This window comes from Lontra canadensis, unplaced genomic scaffold, assembly GCF_010015895.1.
Source record: "Lontra canadensis isolate GAN:19392208 unplaced genomic scaffold, GSC_riverotter_1.0 scaffold18, whole genome shotgun sequence".
NCBI lineage: Eukaryota > Metazoa > Chordata > Mammalia > Carnivora > Mustelidae > Lontra > Lontra canadensis.
This window is the reverse complement of record NW_022631012.1, coordinates 22,245,905-22,266,530: the sequence shown is the minus strand read 5'-3', so window position 1 is coordinate 22,266,530 and position 20,626 is coordinate 22,245,905. Positions and strand designations below refer to the sequence as shown.

Below are 20,626 nucleotides of genomic sequence, written 5' to 3'. Positions count from 1 at the left end.
GAATTTCTTCCATACATTAATGCTTCTTTTCCTTTGGTATACATACTTTACTTTGGCTATTACAGCCTAGGTGCTACTAATCTACTGTGAAATGTCTGTACTTCTGGGCAAAAATTAAGAGAAGGCCATAGAAGCCTTACTTTTTTGGAGAATGGCTATATGTAATTGAACATCCATCAGGGTATCAGGAAAGTACTTTCAGATTGGGATTTGTAAAATTTGTAGTATATCATTTTATGGCAAACAAAATTCCAATTAATACCAAGTATAAATTGAGAAATGATTATTGGAATTTAAATCTTACTTATTTTAGAAAGTTTCATGATTAAATCTGCTTAATAAGTCTTTGCTGTCTGGGTCAGTATAGTAATTAGGTTTTCTAGTTTTGAAGAAATAGGGAAGAGATTTTAATACAAATAAAAGTAAAAGTCAGACAAAAAGTGGCTCCCCGTCAGTTTCCTAATGCACTGTAGCTAGTTTTCCTTCTTGTTCTCCCAAACCTCTTTGTGCCTCTTGTAGAATCTTGAACTATGGATAAGGAATGCTTACACGTTGAGAACCTAGTCTTTTCCTCCTGCTCCCTCTTCCATCTTCTTTCTCTTCTTCTTCCTCCCCCACCCCCACAGTTTTGGTTGCTATAAAGGAAAAATAAAATGGAGCATATTTATTGTTCCCATTTTACGGGTAAATTTGGGTCTGCTATGATAAACTCTTTCCATTATTTTGACTGTATTTAAATGTGAAAATTCTGAACTATACTGCAACTGGACTTTGCCTTTTTTTATAGATTATAATTTATCCAGCACCCATAAGCAGTATCAAATAAATATTTGAATATTAATAAGTGATTTAAAAGGTAGCATTTTGATTTAGGCACACAGAATATTCAGGCTAGAGCGATCTTAGAGTTTTCTTCCCTTAATTTTTTACATATTGCTACACAGGGATGCTGAACTTTGCCATAGTGAAATGTCAGGCATTTTAGCATTTTTTTCCTTGAGTGGTAATTTCTCATGTAGATGCTTTCTATCATACTACTGATGTATGTTGCTTTATCTTAAAAATATATCATGGCTCCCTTTTCTTTTGATTTAAAAACAATTGTTAGAAAGTATTAATATTTAAACAACTTTTAATATCATTTGGACAGTTACAAATGTTAGTGCTTAGGGGCTGGCTCTTCCTATCCTAGTTTTGCTGTTAGAAGACTATGTAACTGGCAAATTGGGATAAACCTTAAAGGGGCTTGAACTTCGTTCAAATTAAAATCTTTGGAATGTTATTAAGTTATATTAAAATAATCCCCTTAGAAGAAAGGTTTCAGATCTGTATAAAATACCAGATGAAACAGATTATCTTAGAAGTCAACTGCAGTACAAAAAATAGTGTGAACTTGGTAGCATGAACTTGGATTTTCAGACAGTTTTTTTTTCCTTTTAGTTATGCTCCATTGAAGTAACTTGTGAATCAGCCAGTGTGATGGCTGCAACGCTGGCTAACGGAGGTTTCTGTCCAATTACTGGGGAGAGAGTACTGAGCCCCGAAGCAGTTCGGAACACACTGAGTTTGATGCACTCCTGTGGCATGTATGATTTCTCAGGGCAGTTTGCTTTCCATGTAAGTAATTGTTTGATCTCAGTTTTCTACTGCAAGAAACTAGTCTGGACTAGTTCTTTTAAAAATACAGTTTGAACTTTGGTTTTAAAGCTGAACAAAAAACAAGAGAGACTTGTTTTCAAGGTTAATTTGTTACAGACTTGGTAAGGAATAGAGTTAGTCTACCAGATATTCTTGAGTACTTGAAGTTTAATTTATAGAACCGCATGACTTCTACTTTTAAGGCATTCCAATGTACACGGTTAGTATAGACTTTCTTTGCTTTTTCTTAATATTTAGCATTATGGTGATTACATATGCTCAAGAACTCCTTACGTTCAGAAGGTGCACATAATTGTGATGTTTAACATCTTTGGTTATTGTCATAGATATTTAAAGCACTTGAAGTATATTTAACAAAAATATACTGCATAAAGCTCTGTCCTGCCCTTGTGAACATTTGTGTACTCTTGTGAAATCTATAGACTTTCTTATTCATGCTTATGTGAAGACAAAATGCCCTAAAAAAATTTTACTTGAAATTTTTAAAACAGAAAAATAGAGAAATGCATTTAATGTGTTATCCACTACTCAACTTCAGTAATTATCAGTGCATGACCAATATTGTTTATCTTTACGTCATACTCTTGCTGTAGTTTAATATGTAATTCTAAATGACAAGGACGTTTTTAAAAAACCATAGCAACATTATTACATTTAAAAAGATAAAAACAACTTGGTCTTTAATAGCATCAAAATATTTAGTGTTCAGCTGATCTAGATTGTCTTATAAATTATTTTCTAGTTTGACTTGGGATGCAAATAAGGGGCATACACTGTGATTGGTTTTATCTCCCTTTATTATTATTTTTAAAATCTGTGTTCTCCCCCTTGACCTTTCTTTTTTCTTGTTTTTAGTTGAAAAAAACTGGGTCATTTATCCTGTACAGTTCCTCACAGTGTAGATTTAATTTTATCCATGCCACTGTTCTTTGTATCTTGCATTCCTGGTAAATTGGAATATCCCATTCAGGTGATTTTTTTTTTTTTTTTCCTTAGGTTTTATGCAAGATTACTTCTAGCAATAGATACTTAATATCGGAATGTTAGTAAGCCATTAGTGAATACTGCCCTGATGATATTAATACTGTCTTTTATCATAGTTACTGTCAAGTGTTACAGAATGCAAACTTAAAAGTTTTGAAGAGGATTAGTTTAAATTACCATCTTACTTCTCTTCCTCAGACAGTTCTCTGACAGTGTATCAGAGAATCTTTTTTTTTTTCAATTTTTTAAAATTTTTAAAGGTTTTATTTATTTATTTGACAGAGAGACATAGCAAGAGAAGGAATGCAAGCAGGAGGTAGAAAGGGAATACAAGCAGGGGGAGTGTGAGAGGGAGAAGTAGGCTCCCCCCAGCAGGGAGCCCAATGTGGGGCTTGATCCTAGGACCCTGGGGTCATGACCTGAGCTGAAGGCAGATGCTAATGAGTGAGCCATCCCTACAGAGAATCTTTTAAGAAGCTATAATTTCTCATTGTTCTCTAGTCACAGAATATCTTTTTCAAAGTAACTTTTTATACTTGAATTCATATTTATTATAGAATTAAAAAATATAGGCCAAGAGACTAAAATAAAAACATGCATAGCCCCACAATTTATGAGGTAATGGACTTTAATCCTTAGAGTATATCTTTTCAAATTTTTCTATATTCAAATATATTTCAGCTCTAATAGTGTTTTCTCATTTGTTCCTTATATACATGTTGAAAGATACTTTTCCACAACATTTGTAATGTTAGAATTCTGTGTGTATGTAAACCATAATTTTTAAGCCAATTCCCTTATTGTTGGACATAAGCTCCCTTTTTTTAAAATGTTAACATGAATATCTTTTTCTTCAAATTATTTTCAGGTTGGTCTTCCTGCAAAATCCGGAGTTGCTGGGGGAATTCTTTTAGTTGTGCCCAATGTCATGGGCATGATGTGCTGGTCTCCTCCTCTGGACAAGATGGGCAACAGTGTTAAGGGAATTCATTTCTGTCATGTAAGCAAATTTTCTTAATGAAAATAATGGTCATATAAGTAGAACATCCAATGAATCCATTTTTTTAAAATTTTAATTGCAATATAGTTAATATATGATGATGTATATGAGTTTCAGGTGTACAATATAGTGATTCAGTAAGTCTATACATTATCCATTGTTCATCATGATAAGTGCACTCTTAATCCCCTTCACCTATTTCACCCATCTCCCCCTACCCACCTCTCTGGTAACCAGCAGTTCTCTATAGTTGAGTCTATTTTTAGTTTATCTCTTTTTTTCCCCCTCTTTATTTGTTTTATTTCTTAAATTCTACAAACAAATGAAATCATATGCTATTTTTCTTTCTCTGACTGGCTTACTTCACTTAGTGTTATACTCTGGATCCATCCATGTTGTAGCCAAATGGCAAGATTTCATTCTTCTTTATGGCTGAATAATGTTCCATTGTGTATATATGTACACATCACTTCTTCTTTATTCCATGCATCCATCAGCGGGCACTTGGGCTCTTTCCATAGTTTGGCAATTGTACATAATGCTCCAGTAAACATAGGGGTGCATATATCCCTTCAAATTAGTGTTTTCGTATTTTGCGGGTAAATGCCAAATAGTGTGATTACTGGATATAGAATAGTTCTTTCTTAACATTTTTTTTGGACTTTTTAAGGAAACTTCATATTGTTTTCCATAGTGGCTGCGCCAGTTTACATTCCAATCAACAGTGCACAAAGGTTCCTTTTTCTCCACATCCTCACCAACACTTGTTTCTTTAGTTTCTGATTTTAGCCATTCTGAGGAGTGTGAAGTAATACCTCATTGTGGTTTTGATTTGCGTTACCCTGATGACGAGTGATGTTGAGCATCTTTTCATGTGTCTGTTGGCCATCTGCATGTCTTTGGAGAAATGTCTGTTCATGTCTTCTGCCCATTTAGTAATCAGATAATTTGATTTTGGGGTGTTCAGTTATATCAGTTCCTTATATATTTTAGATACTAACCCTTAATTTTAATAGGTAATTTTCAAGTATCTTCTCCCATTCAATAGGTTGTTTTTAGTTTGGTTGATTGTTTCCTTTGCTGTGCAGAAACTTTATTTTGATGTAGTCCCAATACTTTATTTTTGCTTTTGTTTTCTTTGCTTCAGGAGACATATCTAGAAAGATCTTGACTGTAGTTCCTTAATCCATTTTGAGTTGATTTTTGTGTATGGTGTAAGAAAATGGTCCGCTTTCATTATTTTGCATGCAGTTGTCTAGTTTCCCCAACACCACTTATTGAAGAGTCTATCTTTTTAAACCATTGCATATTCTTTCCTACTTTGTCAAAGATTAGTTGATCATATAATTATGGGTTTAATTCCGGATGTTTTGTTCTGTTCATTGATATCTGTGTCTGTTTTTGTGCCTGCACTGTGCTGTTTTATTATGGCTTCGTAATAGAACTGAAGTCTGGAATTGTGATACCTTAGTTTTTGTTCTTCTTTTTTAAGATTGCTTTGGCTATTTAGAGTCTTTTGTGGGGTTTTTTTTGCAAATTTCAGGCTTGTTTGTTCGAGTTCTGTGAAAAATGCTTTTGGTATTTTGATAGAATTACATTAAATCTGTAGATTGCTTTGGGTAGTGTAGACATTTTAACAATATTTGTTCTTCCATTCCATGAGCATGGAATGTCTTTTCCATTGCTTTGTGTCGTCTTCGTTAGCGTTTTAGAGTTCAGAGTACAGGTCTTTCCTCTTTGGTTAAGTTTATTCCTAGGTATTTTATTATTTTTGGTGCAATTATAAATGGGATTTTTTTCTTTACTTTCTGTGGTTTCATTATTAGTGTGTAAAACTAATAATCCAATAGCATTGGATTTCTGTATATTGATTTTGTATCATGTGACTTTACTGAATTCATTTATCAGTTCTAGTAGTTTTTTGGTGGAGTCTTTAGGGTTTTCTAGAGTATCATTTCATCTGCAAATAGTGAAAGTTTTACTTCTTTGTTACCAATTTGGATGCTTTTTGTTTCTTTTACTGTCTGATTGCTTTGGCGAGGACTTCCAATACTGTGTTGAATACAAGTGGTGAGAGTAGACATCTTGTTCTTGATCTTAAGGGAAAAGCTTTGAAGTTTTTTTCCCTATTAAGTATGATGTTAGCTGTGGGTTTTTCATATATGGTCTTTATTGTGTTGAGGTATATTCCCTCTAAACCTACTTTGTTGAAGGTTTTTATCATGAATGGATATTGTATGATAATGATCATATAAGTGGAACCATCCAGTGATTCTTTTTTTTTTTTAAGTCATTTAGGTAGTTTTTTGCTTGTTGGCATTCTGCCAGTTACTGGGGTAGCTGTGGAAGTACTCATAGAGGAGCTTCAAATTGCTTCCATCAGACAGTTCCCATATACTCATTCCCACAGAAAATTATGTTTGAAGCTGATGTTTTAATTGTCATGGTTTTAAATAGTTTTCAGTTTCCAGAAGCTCAACTAAAATTATTAAACTTGGAAAGGTTTAAATTTAAAGACAATTAAGAATATTATAGTTTATTATATCATCATTAATCTTCATGTTTGAATATCTTTATCCATAAACTACCTTGAAAAGTCTGTTTTTTGAGGACATAAGCCCTGCAAAATAAAATTGTTATTATTGTTGATTAGTTCAGTATTTTATGTTATCCAAGTTTGCTAATATTTCAGCTTCTGGTTTTATGTACATTTGCTGCTTCATAGACTCTATATTGTGTACCATAATTTTTCTGCAAACTTTCTCAATTAAAATTCTGATTTATTTTTCAGTTTCTTATATTTTACAAAAGCTAGAGGATGACGTTGGATTGCTTATAGATTATAACCAGAATATCGATTTATATTTTTGTGGTGCTTTACAGTTATTTGATAGAATAGTTCTTTCATATGGCCCATTTTATAGGAAATGAAAGTTAAACAATTTGATGGTTGAGTCCTAGGGTCATGCTAGTAAGCAGTGTTCTCAAAATTTTTGTCCCTGTCTTCTCATTCTGATTTCAGTTCTCTTCTTGATTCATCAGGCAGCTTTATAACAAGCAGTGGTGTTTTCCATGAGATAGTAGTTAAGTTAGACAATATTAGTGTGATTTGTTAAAATGTGAAAAAACAATGGCCAATGAATAGCCAGTTTCTTAACACCTGTTCTGTTTATTTACAGGATCTTGTTTCTCTCTGTAATTTCCATAACTATGATAATCTGAGACACTTTGCAAAAAAACTTGATCCTCGAAGAGAAGGCGGTGATCAAAGGGTAAGCAAAATTCTTATTTAGATTATTATGTAATATTTTTCTAAGAGAGAAAATGAGATTCATCTGTTTGAATAGAACTTAGTTTAATTGCTGGTGGCCTCATTATTTGCTAATCACAAATGAATGCACACAAATTGTTGACATATTTACCCTGGACGTGATAGTATATAGATGTGGCTGCTTTATTTAAATTTACTGGTTAGCCTAGCAGCAGAGTTTACCCACCACCCATTTTCCTGCTCTTTCAAGCAATTTTTTTAAGAATTGATTCTGTTAAAAAGAAGAATTAATTCTGTTCCAAGAAAACAACATTGGAAAGTGCTACAATGTTATAAAAGAAAGCCTTGGTTTTTTTTACTCTTAATATTTGTCAGTTATAGTCTTAAAGTTTATTTTGGTGTGGATGGATCTATAAATGGGAAAGGGATTATAGTATTAGTGAAAAATCTTTCAAAGCCTCATAGTTTTAGTGGCCACTACAGATGAAATACTTTCTATAAAAAGTGTTTGACACAGAATTCTTGACACTCTTATTTTAAAGTAATATTTGTTGATTTATCAGTATGTTTGGCTTCATATTATTGCACATACATACTTTTTTTAGAGCTAATATTTAAGAGTCAGAACTTAAATTTCAGAAACAAGATTTTTTGTCTTCATAGTTACTCACTGGAACAAGGACTTGTTTTGAATTTTAATTACATTCCTTTATATCCCATTTGGAAAATGTTTATAGTAAATAACTAATTAGACTTAAAGCTAATATGAAGCACTTAAAAGTAGAAATTATTTTTATGCATAGTAAGAAAACTTTCCTATTGTTAGTTCCAAAGTAACTTATAATAATATATGAGAATTATGCAAAGCCAACAGAATAGAAACTTCCATGAGCGTCAACATGAGTAACATGGAACAAAACATCAAATGGTGGTGGGTGAAAATGTTAACAGATTTTAATAACATTCATTGAAAAATACCGTTTTATAGCTTGGACCTTTCTTCACTCAAGTGCACTAATAAATTATGTATGTTGCTTGAACAACTAGCATTCCTTTGGACCATTGGACTATGAAAGTCTCCAACAAGAACTTGCTTTAAAAGAGACAGTATGGAAAAAAGTGTCACCTGAGTCAAATGAGGACATCTCTACAACTGTAGTATATAGAATGGAAAGTCTGGGAGAAAAAAGCTAAAGAAATGGGTTATAGTTTCAGAATGTTCTTCACTTAATCTCTCAAACATCTTTAGCCTTTTTGCATACTATAAATATTTATTTGAGTTTTTTTGTGTTCTCAACCTTGGGTGCTGGAGCCGTAAAGCTTTTTTTCCTTTAAATCTTTTGTATAAAGATAAGAGATTAAAAAGTGGATTTGTTGGTCTTTAAAAAGTATTTATAAATAAGTAAAGCAAATTTGCTTTATTTTTAAAGATGCAAAAAGGAAAAATTCCTTTAAATTTTTTCATGGTATAATTAAAATTTTAACTTAACCCTCATTTTAAAATAGTAAGAAATATTAATTTTTAGGTTCTAAAACCCACACATTGAACTCATAAATTTAGTTACATTTTGTTTTTTCTTTCCCAGTTTTAAAATTTATGTGATGTCTATAGGGGCAGTAGAAAGCTATTTCTATGCTAAATACAAAACTAAAAAGGCAAAATAATGAATCCCAAATTATTTAATATAGCAGTAGATTATAAAATTAGCTTAAGTTTACATTTTATGCCATTTTTAGTGATAGATTGCCTTTAAATTTTTTAAAACTTCATTTTAAATTTTATCAAATACTTTAAAATATAAATCATGTCTGTGCTTTTTTTATTTTGCAATTCCTCTATGTTCTGTCAAAATTGTCATGTACAGGAGTGTCTTATGTTACTAAAACATTCCAGCCAAAGAATTTCAGAAGTAAGATAATGACATTTCACTGTTAAAAAGCTATAATGGTTACTCAGAAGGAGCAACAGTGAGTGTCCTCAAGTGAGATGTTTACCTAAACAGTTTTATTTTTGTATTACCCACGTTACTTTTTCTATGTTATATTTAAGTATGAATGGTGAAGTCTTGGGTTTTAGCTTTTAATATTTTTATTATCCTAATAATTTCACAGATGCTAATGAATCTTATATGATAAATTATAATGACATCTCATAAAGTTTGTTTTATTTGAACTCTTTTAGAGTACTTAGGAAATGAATTCAGTCTGATGGTAGTAAGCATACTACTAAAATGTTAGATCTGAATCCTTTTGTTTGGTTATAAAAATGCAATATTGAGAATCAAAACTTGTTTTTAAGAGAAGGACTATTTTGGATAATTTACAGTGTTTAAAGACTGTCTTGGCAAAGTGATTGTAAAATTCTTTAGGACCTATTCACACTTCTTCCTTCTTCCAAATATCTCTTCAGTTTTCTCCACAGTATCCTATACCTGCAAGGTATTTTTTGTTTTTGTTTTATTCATTCTTAAACTTGTAGATTTTGGAGGGGCAGTGATGGTTCTCAGGTCTAGAAGGAGAACTTGATAGTTGATTTTTTTTTTTTTTTTTAGTGTTATGGCATATATATGGTAGATAACGTCTATGAAAGTAAATAATAGTGTAATAAAACAGGTTTCACTGAGTAATTTAGATACTGGTTTAAATATAAATACAAAAAATTTGATCATATGATGTCTGGAACTTGGGAACTATGATAATAGAAAAAGAAGTTCCCTTCCAAAGGTGTTGGTCAAAAGCTTTTTAAGCTAACTTTAAATAATTATATGTTAATTTTTAGAGGATTTTATCAAGGGTTTTATGGTTACTTGAATATTTCTCTGATGTACATATGCATATGTCACTAGATGCTTCCGATTTGGCCATTTCCAAGGGAGAGGGTTTTTATTTGAAGCCCTCACCTCTGCAACACCTTTAATCAGTATCATTTGTACTATGAGTTCCACCAAAGCCATTTGCAGTTGGGGAATGTCTTAATTGATAGATTGGGGGGAAAAGCTTTATTTTTTCCCCTATGCTCTAAATTGTTACATTTTACTATTTCATTTGGAGATTGGTTTTACTTTATAAAATGAAACTTTAATGTTTCCTATTGTGCCCATATATATAGATTTCAAAATTATGTTGTTAATGTATTGCACTTACATTGCTAAGGAGTAAATGCACACTTACCAGTGAAGTAATGTTATCTAGGCTAACTGTTTAAAGAATCTTGTGAGGGTGAGTATCCAGAAATTTTTGTAGGAAGTTATCCAAATGGAAGAAGATGGAAGATACTGTGAATAGGCCCTCAAACTTTAACGAAAAAAGAAAAAAAGAAGGAAAATCTTTGCCAGATTTAAGGACGTTCTTTAAATCAATTCCATCAGTATTTTTAATGCCTTTTCAAATAAAGTTCTTGAAAAGTACCCAGTATTGTGGATTTAATGTTTCATGCCATTACAGATTCTTGATATTCAAGCATTTAGAAATTAGCTCATTTGTTTTTCTTTTTTTTTTCATTATTAACATTTCGTTTGAAATGCATATCCTTCCTGAGAAATTATTTTAGCAAAATGTTGTGCATTTTATCTTAGTGTTTGGATTAAAACATTTGTGTTATTTAGCTTTCTTTTGTTTGCTTTGTATATTTAATAATGTACCTTTTATTTTCTAGTATGCCTACTTTTTGTATTGTACAATAAATTTATTTTAAGCTGATTTTATTGGGTTTTTTTTTTTTTTTGGTTTTTTTTTTTGTTTTGTTTTGTTTTGATGAAAGCAACCCTAGCATTTTAAGTACAAGTAGTTGGAATTTTAACTTAGAAAATTTCTTTTATGAAGATACTATTAAAAATGTTTTATATTTTTAATTCTGAGCCTGTTGTGAAGAGATACTGGAAATACTCAAAAGGGCTTTGTTTGATTTTTTTTATTCTTAAGCAAAGTATAGAGTTGGTGGGGTTTTTTGATGGAGAGGACGTTTTCCTATTGGTTGTACTAGAAGTATTTGAATAAAGACTTTTCTCCCAATTTTTTTTTTGTTGTTTTTCCATTTGACAACTTAAAAAAAAAGTCTACCCTGTATGCTGTTTATGCTTTCTGAGGAAGAGTATCACTGATGTTACTCACTTGTCAGTGTTGTTTTATCTGTTGTCTAGTGGAAGAAAAACATACTGCTAAACCAAATGAAGAGTATCATAATACTGCTTTAGAGTTGTCATTCACAGCAGAATTTATATTGAGTGAAATAACTATAATACAGACTTTCACCTTACCTACGTTTTAAGGAATTTAGTTTTCAGAAGGAGCTTACTTCCTTCTGTATGTTTACACAGCACAGTCCAAATTATGAGGCTCCGTGCATTGTACAGTTGACTCTCAACACAAGTTTGAACTGCATGGATCTACTTGTGTAATTTAATTTATAGTGTAGTACTGTAATGTATTTTATCTTCCTGATGATTTTCTTAATAACATTTTTCTCTTACTGTAAGAGCTTACTGTAACATACAAAATATGTTTTAATCAACTCTATGTTCTTGGTAAGGCTTGTGGTCAGTGTAGGCTATTAGTAGTTAAGTTTTGGGAGAGTCAAAAGTTACGTGCAGATTTTCAACTACATAGGGGCCAGTGTCCCAAACCCCCACCCCAACATTGTTCAAGGTCAACTGTACTTTAAATATTCTTGTTTGTTCAGATCTATCATTTGTATCCATAGAAGATGTCCCAAATATTTTGTAGAACTTTAAAACTATTTGAAAGGGAAATACCATTGTTTATAAGAATTTGTATTTATCTGTGGGATTTTTTATACAGTTCTTTGGGGACTAGTAAATATGGAGTTCCAAGTGTCGTGATATATTCAAAATGTATTGTTTCTGATTGCTTACTTTTAAAGATACACTTGGAATTTTTTTGTTGTTTTTAATCCGTTTGAAGGAAAGGGAGAGGTGACTCAAAGAGCTTGGTGGTCTTGTCTGACAGTGTAGAGTTTCATAGGCATGTACGTATGTGGAAACAAACACTGATATATTCTGGAAAGGTATATATAAATTGTGCATGTTATATATGTATGTGTTTGTGAGTACATCTAAGTCTGTCTTTTTATCTGTCCGTCCATTTACCTATCCATCCATCCATGTTCTGAAAATCAGCAGCAATCTTTTCCACATAGTATGTTATGTGTAAATGGTTCTTTGCTTTATTCCTATTCCAAGTTTTATCATAGAACTCTTTAATATTGTTGCTGCCCCCAGGATTTATAAAACATAACATATTTTACTTGTTCAACTTAACTCTAAGGATTGTGCTTTCTTTTTTTACGCCTATTCGCTACCTGCACTGTCAGAGTAAGAGCATAAGAGTATTGGGGAACTCCATAAAAGGGAAAATAAGAACATCAAATTTCATGTGGAAAGTTGACTTTATGGCAGTTTCTAAAATTTATTATATGGAAGGATTATATTCAACTTAAATAATGTACTTCTCATTTTGAATAGCTTATGGAATAGTTTTATTCTAAAAATTGTATACAATTTTTATTTTAAGAATGTGCTTTACTATTCATTTGTAAAATTTGGGTATTTCTTCTAATCGATCTTGAAAATGCTAGAATACAGCTTTTTCAAAAAGTAACATGATTTCTGCTCAGTTCCTTTACTATTTTACATTAAATGTAATATTTACTTTGTGTAATAAAACCAAAACTGGATGTTGGAGATACAGCTGTTAGGATGCATCATGGCCATCCTTCAGATTTTCACTTAGGTTTATTCTGGATAGACTTTACCTTAGTCCTGGAGTTCAAAGGCAAAATTAAACAGGAAAATATATTCAAGTTAATTAAATTCAGCCACTTTTCTTTTATTTCAAATTGTAATATAGTTAAAACATTTGTTTCTTACACTGCATAAAAATGGAAGGAATTTCATTGGACTGGGAGAGAATTTCATTGGACTTTTATCCTCCTTCTTTCTTCCCCTGCCCAAGTTGTTTATCAAAGTGAATTCCATACAGACTTGAAGAAATTTAGAGTTACACTTAGTCTGTTTCAGTTTAGTTTTTAAAACGACTATAAAGGCATCTAGAGCAAAATCTATCAAACATAAAACAGAGCTGACGAAACTTGATGTTAAAGAGTCCTTAATTTCTTAAATAGTAATAGAAAACATACTTACTTTTTGAAAAGAAAATGTTAAGGAGACCAGTCATAAATCTTTGTACCTAATGAAGTGATTCTATTATACTATAGTTTTAAAATGTTCTTTTTTACTTATATTTTGAAATATGAAAGATCATTAGTTTTAAGGTTGACTTTACCATTTGTTTTGTGGATTGTAGATCTACTACAGTGAATTTTAGAAGTTGTAGAGATTTTTAAGATATGCAGATATGTAAAGCCTATGTTGATTAGGCTTTATAATGGCTTTCTAATCAATTACACTAACATTTGACTAAAATGAATGACACAAATTAGCATTTGAGGGCATTGTTTTTCTTTGTGGTATCTGTGTATTTTTTTGCATAAATTACTTTTTATTGAGAACTTATGTATGGGGTTTAAAAAAAAGAGATTTTGATTCTTGGTGCCAAATGCTGCGATGAACTTGAAAGAAAGAGTAATGAAGTGACAAATTTTGGCAGTTGATCTTATAACACCATTACTAGACTTTCAACTCTAAATCTCATTTACTAACTCAGAAATATTAAATCTCAATGATAAAGAACAGCTTGGTATATCTATTTTTAAGCCAAATTTTGACATCTGAGGATATGATTTTTCTGGACATAGTATTGTTAAAAATAATGATTTTTTTTCATTAAGTATTTACCTTGCTAAATAAAATATTTCCAATGCTAATACCTCAGATTATTGAAATTATCTATCTGGAAGGCTTAGCTTTTAAAAGGAATAGTTCTTACTGATCAAGTTTTAGGTTTGCTTCCATATTAACATGATTGGTAATTTTTGTTTATATAATGAAAATCTCCTCTGTCTAGTAATTCCACTTGGTGCCCTGAGTTACAGTTTTAGTTCATATTCTGTAAGCAGCTGAAGAATTTATTTTTAAAACATATTTATACCTTCCTAATTCTTTGATCTTTCTCTTACCATAATCTTGTAATTTATTAGAATTTATTAATTGAGGGGCGCCAGGGTGGATTAGTCAGTTAAGTGTCCGACTGTTGATTTCAGCTCTGGTCATAATCTTGGGGTTGTGAGATCGAGCCCTGAGTCAGGCTCCGCCCTGGGCCTAGAGTCTGCCTAAGATTCTCTCTCTTTCCCCAGTCGTATGCACCCATGCTGTCTCTTTAAAAAAATAAAATAGATAAGAATGCCATAACTGCACTTGAAAGTAATCTTAAAGTTTATCCAGTGCAAACTCACTTTTCCAGGTTTCTTAACACCTTGCTTTCTCAGTTAACATAAGTACAATATTTTTTTGTCTGTCTTGATGGAGTTGGTCTGTTTTGTGTTTTGTTACAACAGCCTTTTGTGTATTGGTTATTTGTAATGAAAAGCATAATTGACAATAGTTAATATGACTGTAAGTTATTTGGCACACTGATTGTCCCATCAAAAAAGTAGTTATAATACTTAATTGTAGTTTTCTCGTAAACAGTCTTAGGCCGCAGTTTATAAAGACTAGTAAAGTTAGAAGTGAATGTAACAATTATACAGTAGCTCTAAAAATAAAGCACTACCCTGGAACTTTTGAAAGAAAGGAAGTATCGCAAAAATGTGACTCTAAAAATGAATGTTGCACCAATTGCTTTTTAAAATAACTTTCTTTGGGTTTAGGTTAAATATATAAGTAAAAAGGTTAAATAAGCAAAAGGTTATTGGAGTTCTAAACAAATGTTCTCTAGAAGAAAAATTTTTTTCTTTGCAAGTTAATTTTTCCCAGCATATACTATGCAAAATATCTAGCTAATTTCCTTTGTTTTTATTTTACATATTTGGATCTCTGGGTGACTTCAGAACAAGGCTTCTAAGTTGTCAGTATATAATTCTATCATGTATATTGTCCTTAGCTCCAGTGTCCATTTAATAGTTCTGGGACTTTTATTTTTTCTTTATGAAGGAAATTTATATTGCTGTTCTTGAAAAGCGCTACTTTTTAAAAGCTTTTGTTGACTTAGAAATGTTGCAACTTAAAATTGTGTTATTCTTTAAAAAAAAGTATGCGTTACTTCTCAAAATTTAAGCTTACCTAATGGCTGGCTCTTTTCTCCACAAGTTTATATAGATGAGAACCCGGACTCCGGACTTCTAGGAGACTGGCTCTTATGCAATATAAACTGCTTGTTTTCACGTTGCGCTTACTAAAATTAGAGTGGTTGGAAGTTCTCCCATGAGTTATACTATTTATTCATATTTGGACCATTCTGTTGGAAAATTCAAATTAAAATCATGATCTTTAGCCTCTTGCTAAACTTTTCTTTCTAATTACTACTTTTCATTATTTTGTATGTGCCTTTCACAAATCATCACTAAGGGGCAATTACAATTATCCTTTGAGGGTTCATTTAGTTCCATTACATGAGATTAATTATGTTGTATAAAACCATGGTATAAATTATTCATTGGACTCCATCCATATTTTGTTGTTTTGTTCTCTCTCACAGTCACAATTAAAGATCCTAATTGAAAAATACAAAATAAATTAATTTCAGGTATTCTTTCTTTAACTTTTTCCTGTCATAATTTATTTTTGGCTGAAAATGAGGTAACATACAAATTATATCAGAGTTACTCAAAATGGGTTTTCATTTTCAAGCCTTTGTATTGTGATATGTTCATTTCCAAATCTTTTAGGTATTGTTGACATTAGCCATTCTAGAATTATTTTCTTTAAAAAGTTAAAAACATGAGTGTTAAAATTCATGCTTTTTTTTCATTATGATAGAATCTACTGTTGGTAATTTAATATTTTACCTTCAACTTTGAATACAAAATCTGAGTCCAGGTCTCTGCACAAGATTTACAACATAAATAAAGAAGTGAACTAAATAATATTGTTTCTACTTTGAATTGAAATGAATGTTACATTTTTTGCACAATGAAACTTTATTAATATCTCTTGATGAAATTATAGAACAAGTGATTCTGTTAAGATTCTGTGGGGACTAATACAATTAACCCTTTTAAATCATACCAATAAAATATTCCTGCCTTAATGTCTCTTCTTTTTACCTGAAAGAGAAACCTTAGAGCATGGTTTTAAGGAGGTGGGGGAGTAGAGCTTAACTTTCTACTTATGTGTTTGTGATTTCAACTAAAACACGGTATTACAACAAAACTTAGAGTACCTATGACTTTTTTTCACCTGAAGGAGAAACAAAGGAATAAGAAAACTAATTTGCTATGTTTTTAGCCAAGTAATAAAAACTTGAGAAGCATTAATTTTTATTTTGTCTCTGTTGTGCACTTTTATTTTACATCCACCATATATGTCTGCCTCAGAACCAGCAGTGCTGTTTATTTGGTATCCCTTACATGTTGGGCTTGGTCATGTAATGGTCATGTAATGGTCTCATGTATTAGTGCATTTACCTCATGTTTGGGGACTCTGGATAGAGGGCTGTTGCTATGTTTGCATATGGAGTTTTGTAGTTTTGCTTTGCAAAAATCCCCATTCAGTGCTATTGTGAATTTTAGAATTTTGTTTTAGTTAAGGATTTAGAATCTTCTGCAAACATTCTCAATAAATTGAAACTTGGGTGTTACCTAGTGCTTTTTGGACTTAAATAGGATCAGTGAATGCTGGAAGTTGGGCATAGGATCTGGGTGGGTAACCCAATGTGATATAAGGCAGGAAATTTTTTTTTTTCTTTTTGGCATGAACTTCTGAGTCTTGATTTCTACCTTAAAAATTTACATAAATGTTATTCTCTTTTACCTGTTCTAATATTTTTTTAAAGATTTTATTTATTTATCTGACAGACAGACATCACAAGTAGGCAGAGAGGCAGGCAGAGAGAGAGAGGGAAGCAGGCTCCCTGCTGAGCAGAGAGCCTGATGTGGGGCTCGATCCCAGGACCCTGAGATCATGACCTGAGCCGAAGGCAGAGGCTTAACCCACTGAGCCCCCCAGGTGCCCCTGTTCTAATATTTTTGAAGACACAGTATTTACTACAGGTTCTGTGACTAACCTTTTCTCCAGAGTTGGAGTACACTTGGCTTCAGGAAGTGTACCATTATCATTCACTCTGATACAGGTAATGGTAAATCTATAAAAAGTCTTAATCACGGGTTTGAAGTTACCATTTGCACCTAAAATTGGCAGCGATTTTAAAAAGAATGTCTCAGTTATGCCTGCCCCCGTACACAAAGATCTTGGAAGTCTAGCATTCCTTTCCCAGCCCCTTGTCACAAGAAGCCTGGCAGCGTACAGACTAGAAGTGAATATACAGTGACCTGTCCTCAAAGGTGTGGGCCAAAATGGAGGTGATCCAGTTTGCTGACCCAGGGATCTTGCAGTTTTCTGGAGACTTACTCTTTTGCTTTCAGTGTCAGTAATTTCAGTCAACTCTAGCAATGGTGTCTGCCCAATACACCATCAGCAGAAATTTGATAACATCAAAATTTGAAAATTTTAAAAGCATAACTTTTAGCACTTACTGTGACTTAACTATGGTTTAACCAGGGTGATGTTTTGAGAATTTTTTTTTATCCCCCTAAAGTCTATGAAGTGGGTGCTGTTATTACCTCTATAGATTTGTATAGATCTTGAAAGTTCCCTGAAATCACAAAATTCTTAGATCTGTAGAACCAGGATTTGCACTCAGGCAGTTTTGGTTCCAGAGCCCATTGTCTTGACCACAGACTATATTATTTCCCTTTGCAAGATGTAAGTGGAGCAACTTACGCCTCCTTGTTAATAAAATTGGGATATTCCCTGAAAATTTAAGGACAATAACAATTTCAGAGTGCCTTGACAGAACAAAAAAAGGGAAATATTATGTTGAACAAGGTTATTCCTGTGAGAATTTCAGTTTTCACTATAACATATATAATGCAGTCAGTGTCTCCATCACATTTCACCAATATCTCCGGATAAGTGAGAAAATTAATTCCAATGTAATTTGACCATACTAGACAACAAGTCAGCCCCAACTATTACAGTGAAATAATTTTTGAGCTTAGCTTTTTATGTGTTTTTCATTACTTAAACGTTTCCTCATTGTATATTCCTACAGCATTAAATATAAACTAGTGTATTAGCACTAAAAGCTGATGTTTATTATAACTCTTTAAAACTTAGAAGATTTGTTTTTAAATCTTTGTGTCGTGTCTTCTCTAAATGTCTGTTAGCTAACCTCAATTTATTAAAACCTTTATAAACCCTGACTCCATAAAGCTTTTTATAGAACTCAATTGTAGGGGTTTTTATTGATCTTACATATAAGCGTTCCAGGATCTGAAACCTTGATATCCAAAAACGAATTCATCTTTGTTCACATCTGCACGTCTTTAGAATAACATTTTTTAGACACAAGCTAGAATGATTCAGTGATAAATTTTGTATTCTCATCTACAGTCATTTATAGTTCTTGTATATGCATTTTATTTTAATGATAATATTTGATACATTACAATTTTTAATTATAATATTTGATACAAACAAAATCAAAGAAACATGCCATGTGTACTGAACTATGAAGAAACACAATTCTGCTACGAAATTATATCTAAAAAATAACTTCTGCCTATCCCAATGCCCTTAGGGAAACTGATAGTAAATGTACCCATTTTCCAATTAAGTTGTTCTTCCAATATTGCTTTTATAATAGTGTGGTAGGGTATAAGAGTGGACAGATACTTCATTCTTTTTATGAAGTTTCTTTTCCACTGAAGTGGCTCTAAGAAAGTGGTCAGGACTCTGATTTCTTGGTTTCTAGGTCCCCAATTCAGTACTATTAGTCCCTGTTTACTTAGTTATCAAACAACTTTTCATCTATTCTATATACCAAGAATTTTGTTTTCCTCTTGTTTTTTTTCTTCTTCATTTCTGGCATTACATATAGATCTTCTACCAATGTCTAAGATTAAATCCAATTATATAATTGCAAAAGTATAACTTCAAAATTTTTTTTCCTACTGAGAACCAGTTATCTCTCAGTATTTCACTAGTTTTTGTTTAAGCAGCACACAATTTGAGATATTTAGCCAATTTAATTTGATGGAGTAGTTCAGACTTTGTATAATTAGCTTGAGCATTATCCTATTGTTAATTCACTGATTGCTTCTGCATTCAGTCAGTACTTGTCTCTTGCCTGATACATGCTAGATACTGCGGAGTACTTAGGATATGTGATAGTGAGCGTGGTCAGGACCTTGCCTATTTGCAATCTAGAAGAGGATGCAGATATCGAAGGAATAATTAATATTTAAAATGGTGATAAGTGATTTGTTCATACTGATGCATGTAGATCTAGTACATTTTAACATTATGGACGGGAAATGGTATATACTATATACACTTTATACACCTATACAGCAGACTTTATGAGATAAATGTACAACATAGTTCAAGTAGAAGAATGTGCGTACCAGTCTTCACTAAAGCTTACCTCTGGGAAGGAGGGGAATGAGTGCACGGAGAATACTCAGCTATATCTATAACATTTTATTTCTTTAAGAAATAAGCAAATATAAGAAATGACAGAAACATACAGAGTGCCAGCAGAGGGTATAGCAAAAAACAAACATTTTGTCGGTTCAGTAGGTACGGTGGTTTTTTTCTGAAAGGTGTTAGTTAAGTTCTGGATGAGTTAGAGGGAGGGTGAGGGTTAATACAATAGCTTGCCTTGAAGGCCCAGGGACAGGAAAGAGCACATGGTGAAGGTGAAAGAAGGCAAAAATGATGGGAGAAGGGGTGAGGCAAAGTGACTGGAGATTGGCCCTGGATGAGTCTCCAAAGACCACATGGGGTAAGGTGGGCTTTGTATCTTAATGTACATTTGAACTTGGTTTAATATCTACATTTTTAATAAGCGCCCCAGGTGTTTCTGCTGCAGACTGTTCTCTGAATACAGTTTGGGAAATATTTATGTAGGATCTTGCCACATTCAGAGTTTTGGACTAAAGATGCAGTGGGAAACTTCAGGGCTTGTAAGAAGGGGAATGACATGATTTGGCTTTAAAATTCTGCTTTGTAGTGAATGGATTAGAGGCAGACAAAAGTTGAGTTCTGGGCCTGAGATGAGCTGTGATAGTGGCTTAAAGGGGGAAATCGATGGGAGAATGGTAGACAGGAGGAATGTTGAGGAGATGAAGCTTGGCAGTGCCTGGTGATCTATTTGGTGGAGGAAAAGAATGAGAATGTCACATGGACCACCGGGGTTTCGTGTGAGTGATAGGGCAGATGGTGCTGTGTTACTAAGATGGAGAATGCTGGGGAGACAACCTTGGGAGTACAGGGAGAAATGAATTTTGGTTATGGTAACAAGGGTCTGACTAGATATCAAGAGTAGGATTAATAGCGGTTTAGATGAATGTGGTTATTCTAATATATCAAGAAGTCTGGGGTTAGAAAATCCAGGATGTGCAGCATCTGTAAGATAGACTGCAACCAACCTTAGTGTGTTGGCTTCAGACTTCCTGCCTGTCACCTTAGAGTTGCAAGATAACTGTTCCACCTTTAGCCTCACTCGCATGGTCACAGTGGAAGAAGAAAAGAAAGAGGGATACCTAAATCAGATCAGTTTCCAGAAATCCATCTGAT

General features: G+C 32.6%; 1 protein-coding gene across 5 annotated transcripts in view; it reads left to right on the top strand.

The window, feature by feature from the left end:
* GLS (glutaminase) overlaps window positions 1-20,626 on the top strand; it is a 78,969-nt gene that overhangs the window by 43,135 nt on the left and 15,208 nt on the right. For 3 of the 5 annotated variants that reach the window (XM_032860210.1, XM_032860213.1, XM_032860214.1), the window contains 3 exons: window positions 1,441-1,617; window positions 3,512-3,643; window positions 6,823-6,915. In XM_032860210.1, the coding sequence (XP_032716101.1) occupies window positions 1,441-1,617; window positions 3,512-3,643; window positions 6,823-6,915 (402 nt within the window). Of the gene's footprint in view, window positions 1-1,440; window positions 1,618-3,511; window positions 3,644-6,822; window positions 6,916-7,902; window positions 10,614-20,626 lie in introns of those variants that run through there. The other 2 variants (XM_032860211.1, XM_032860212.1) reach the window with 2 other exon arrangements.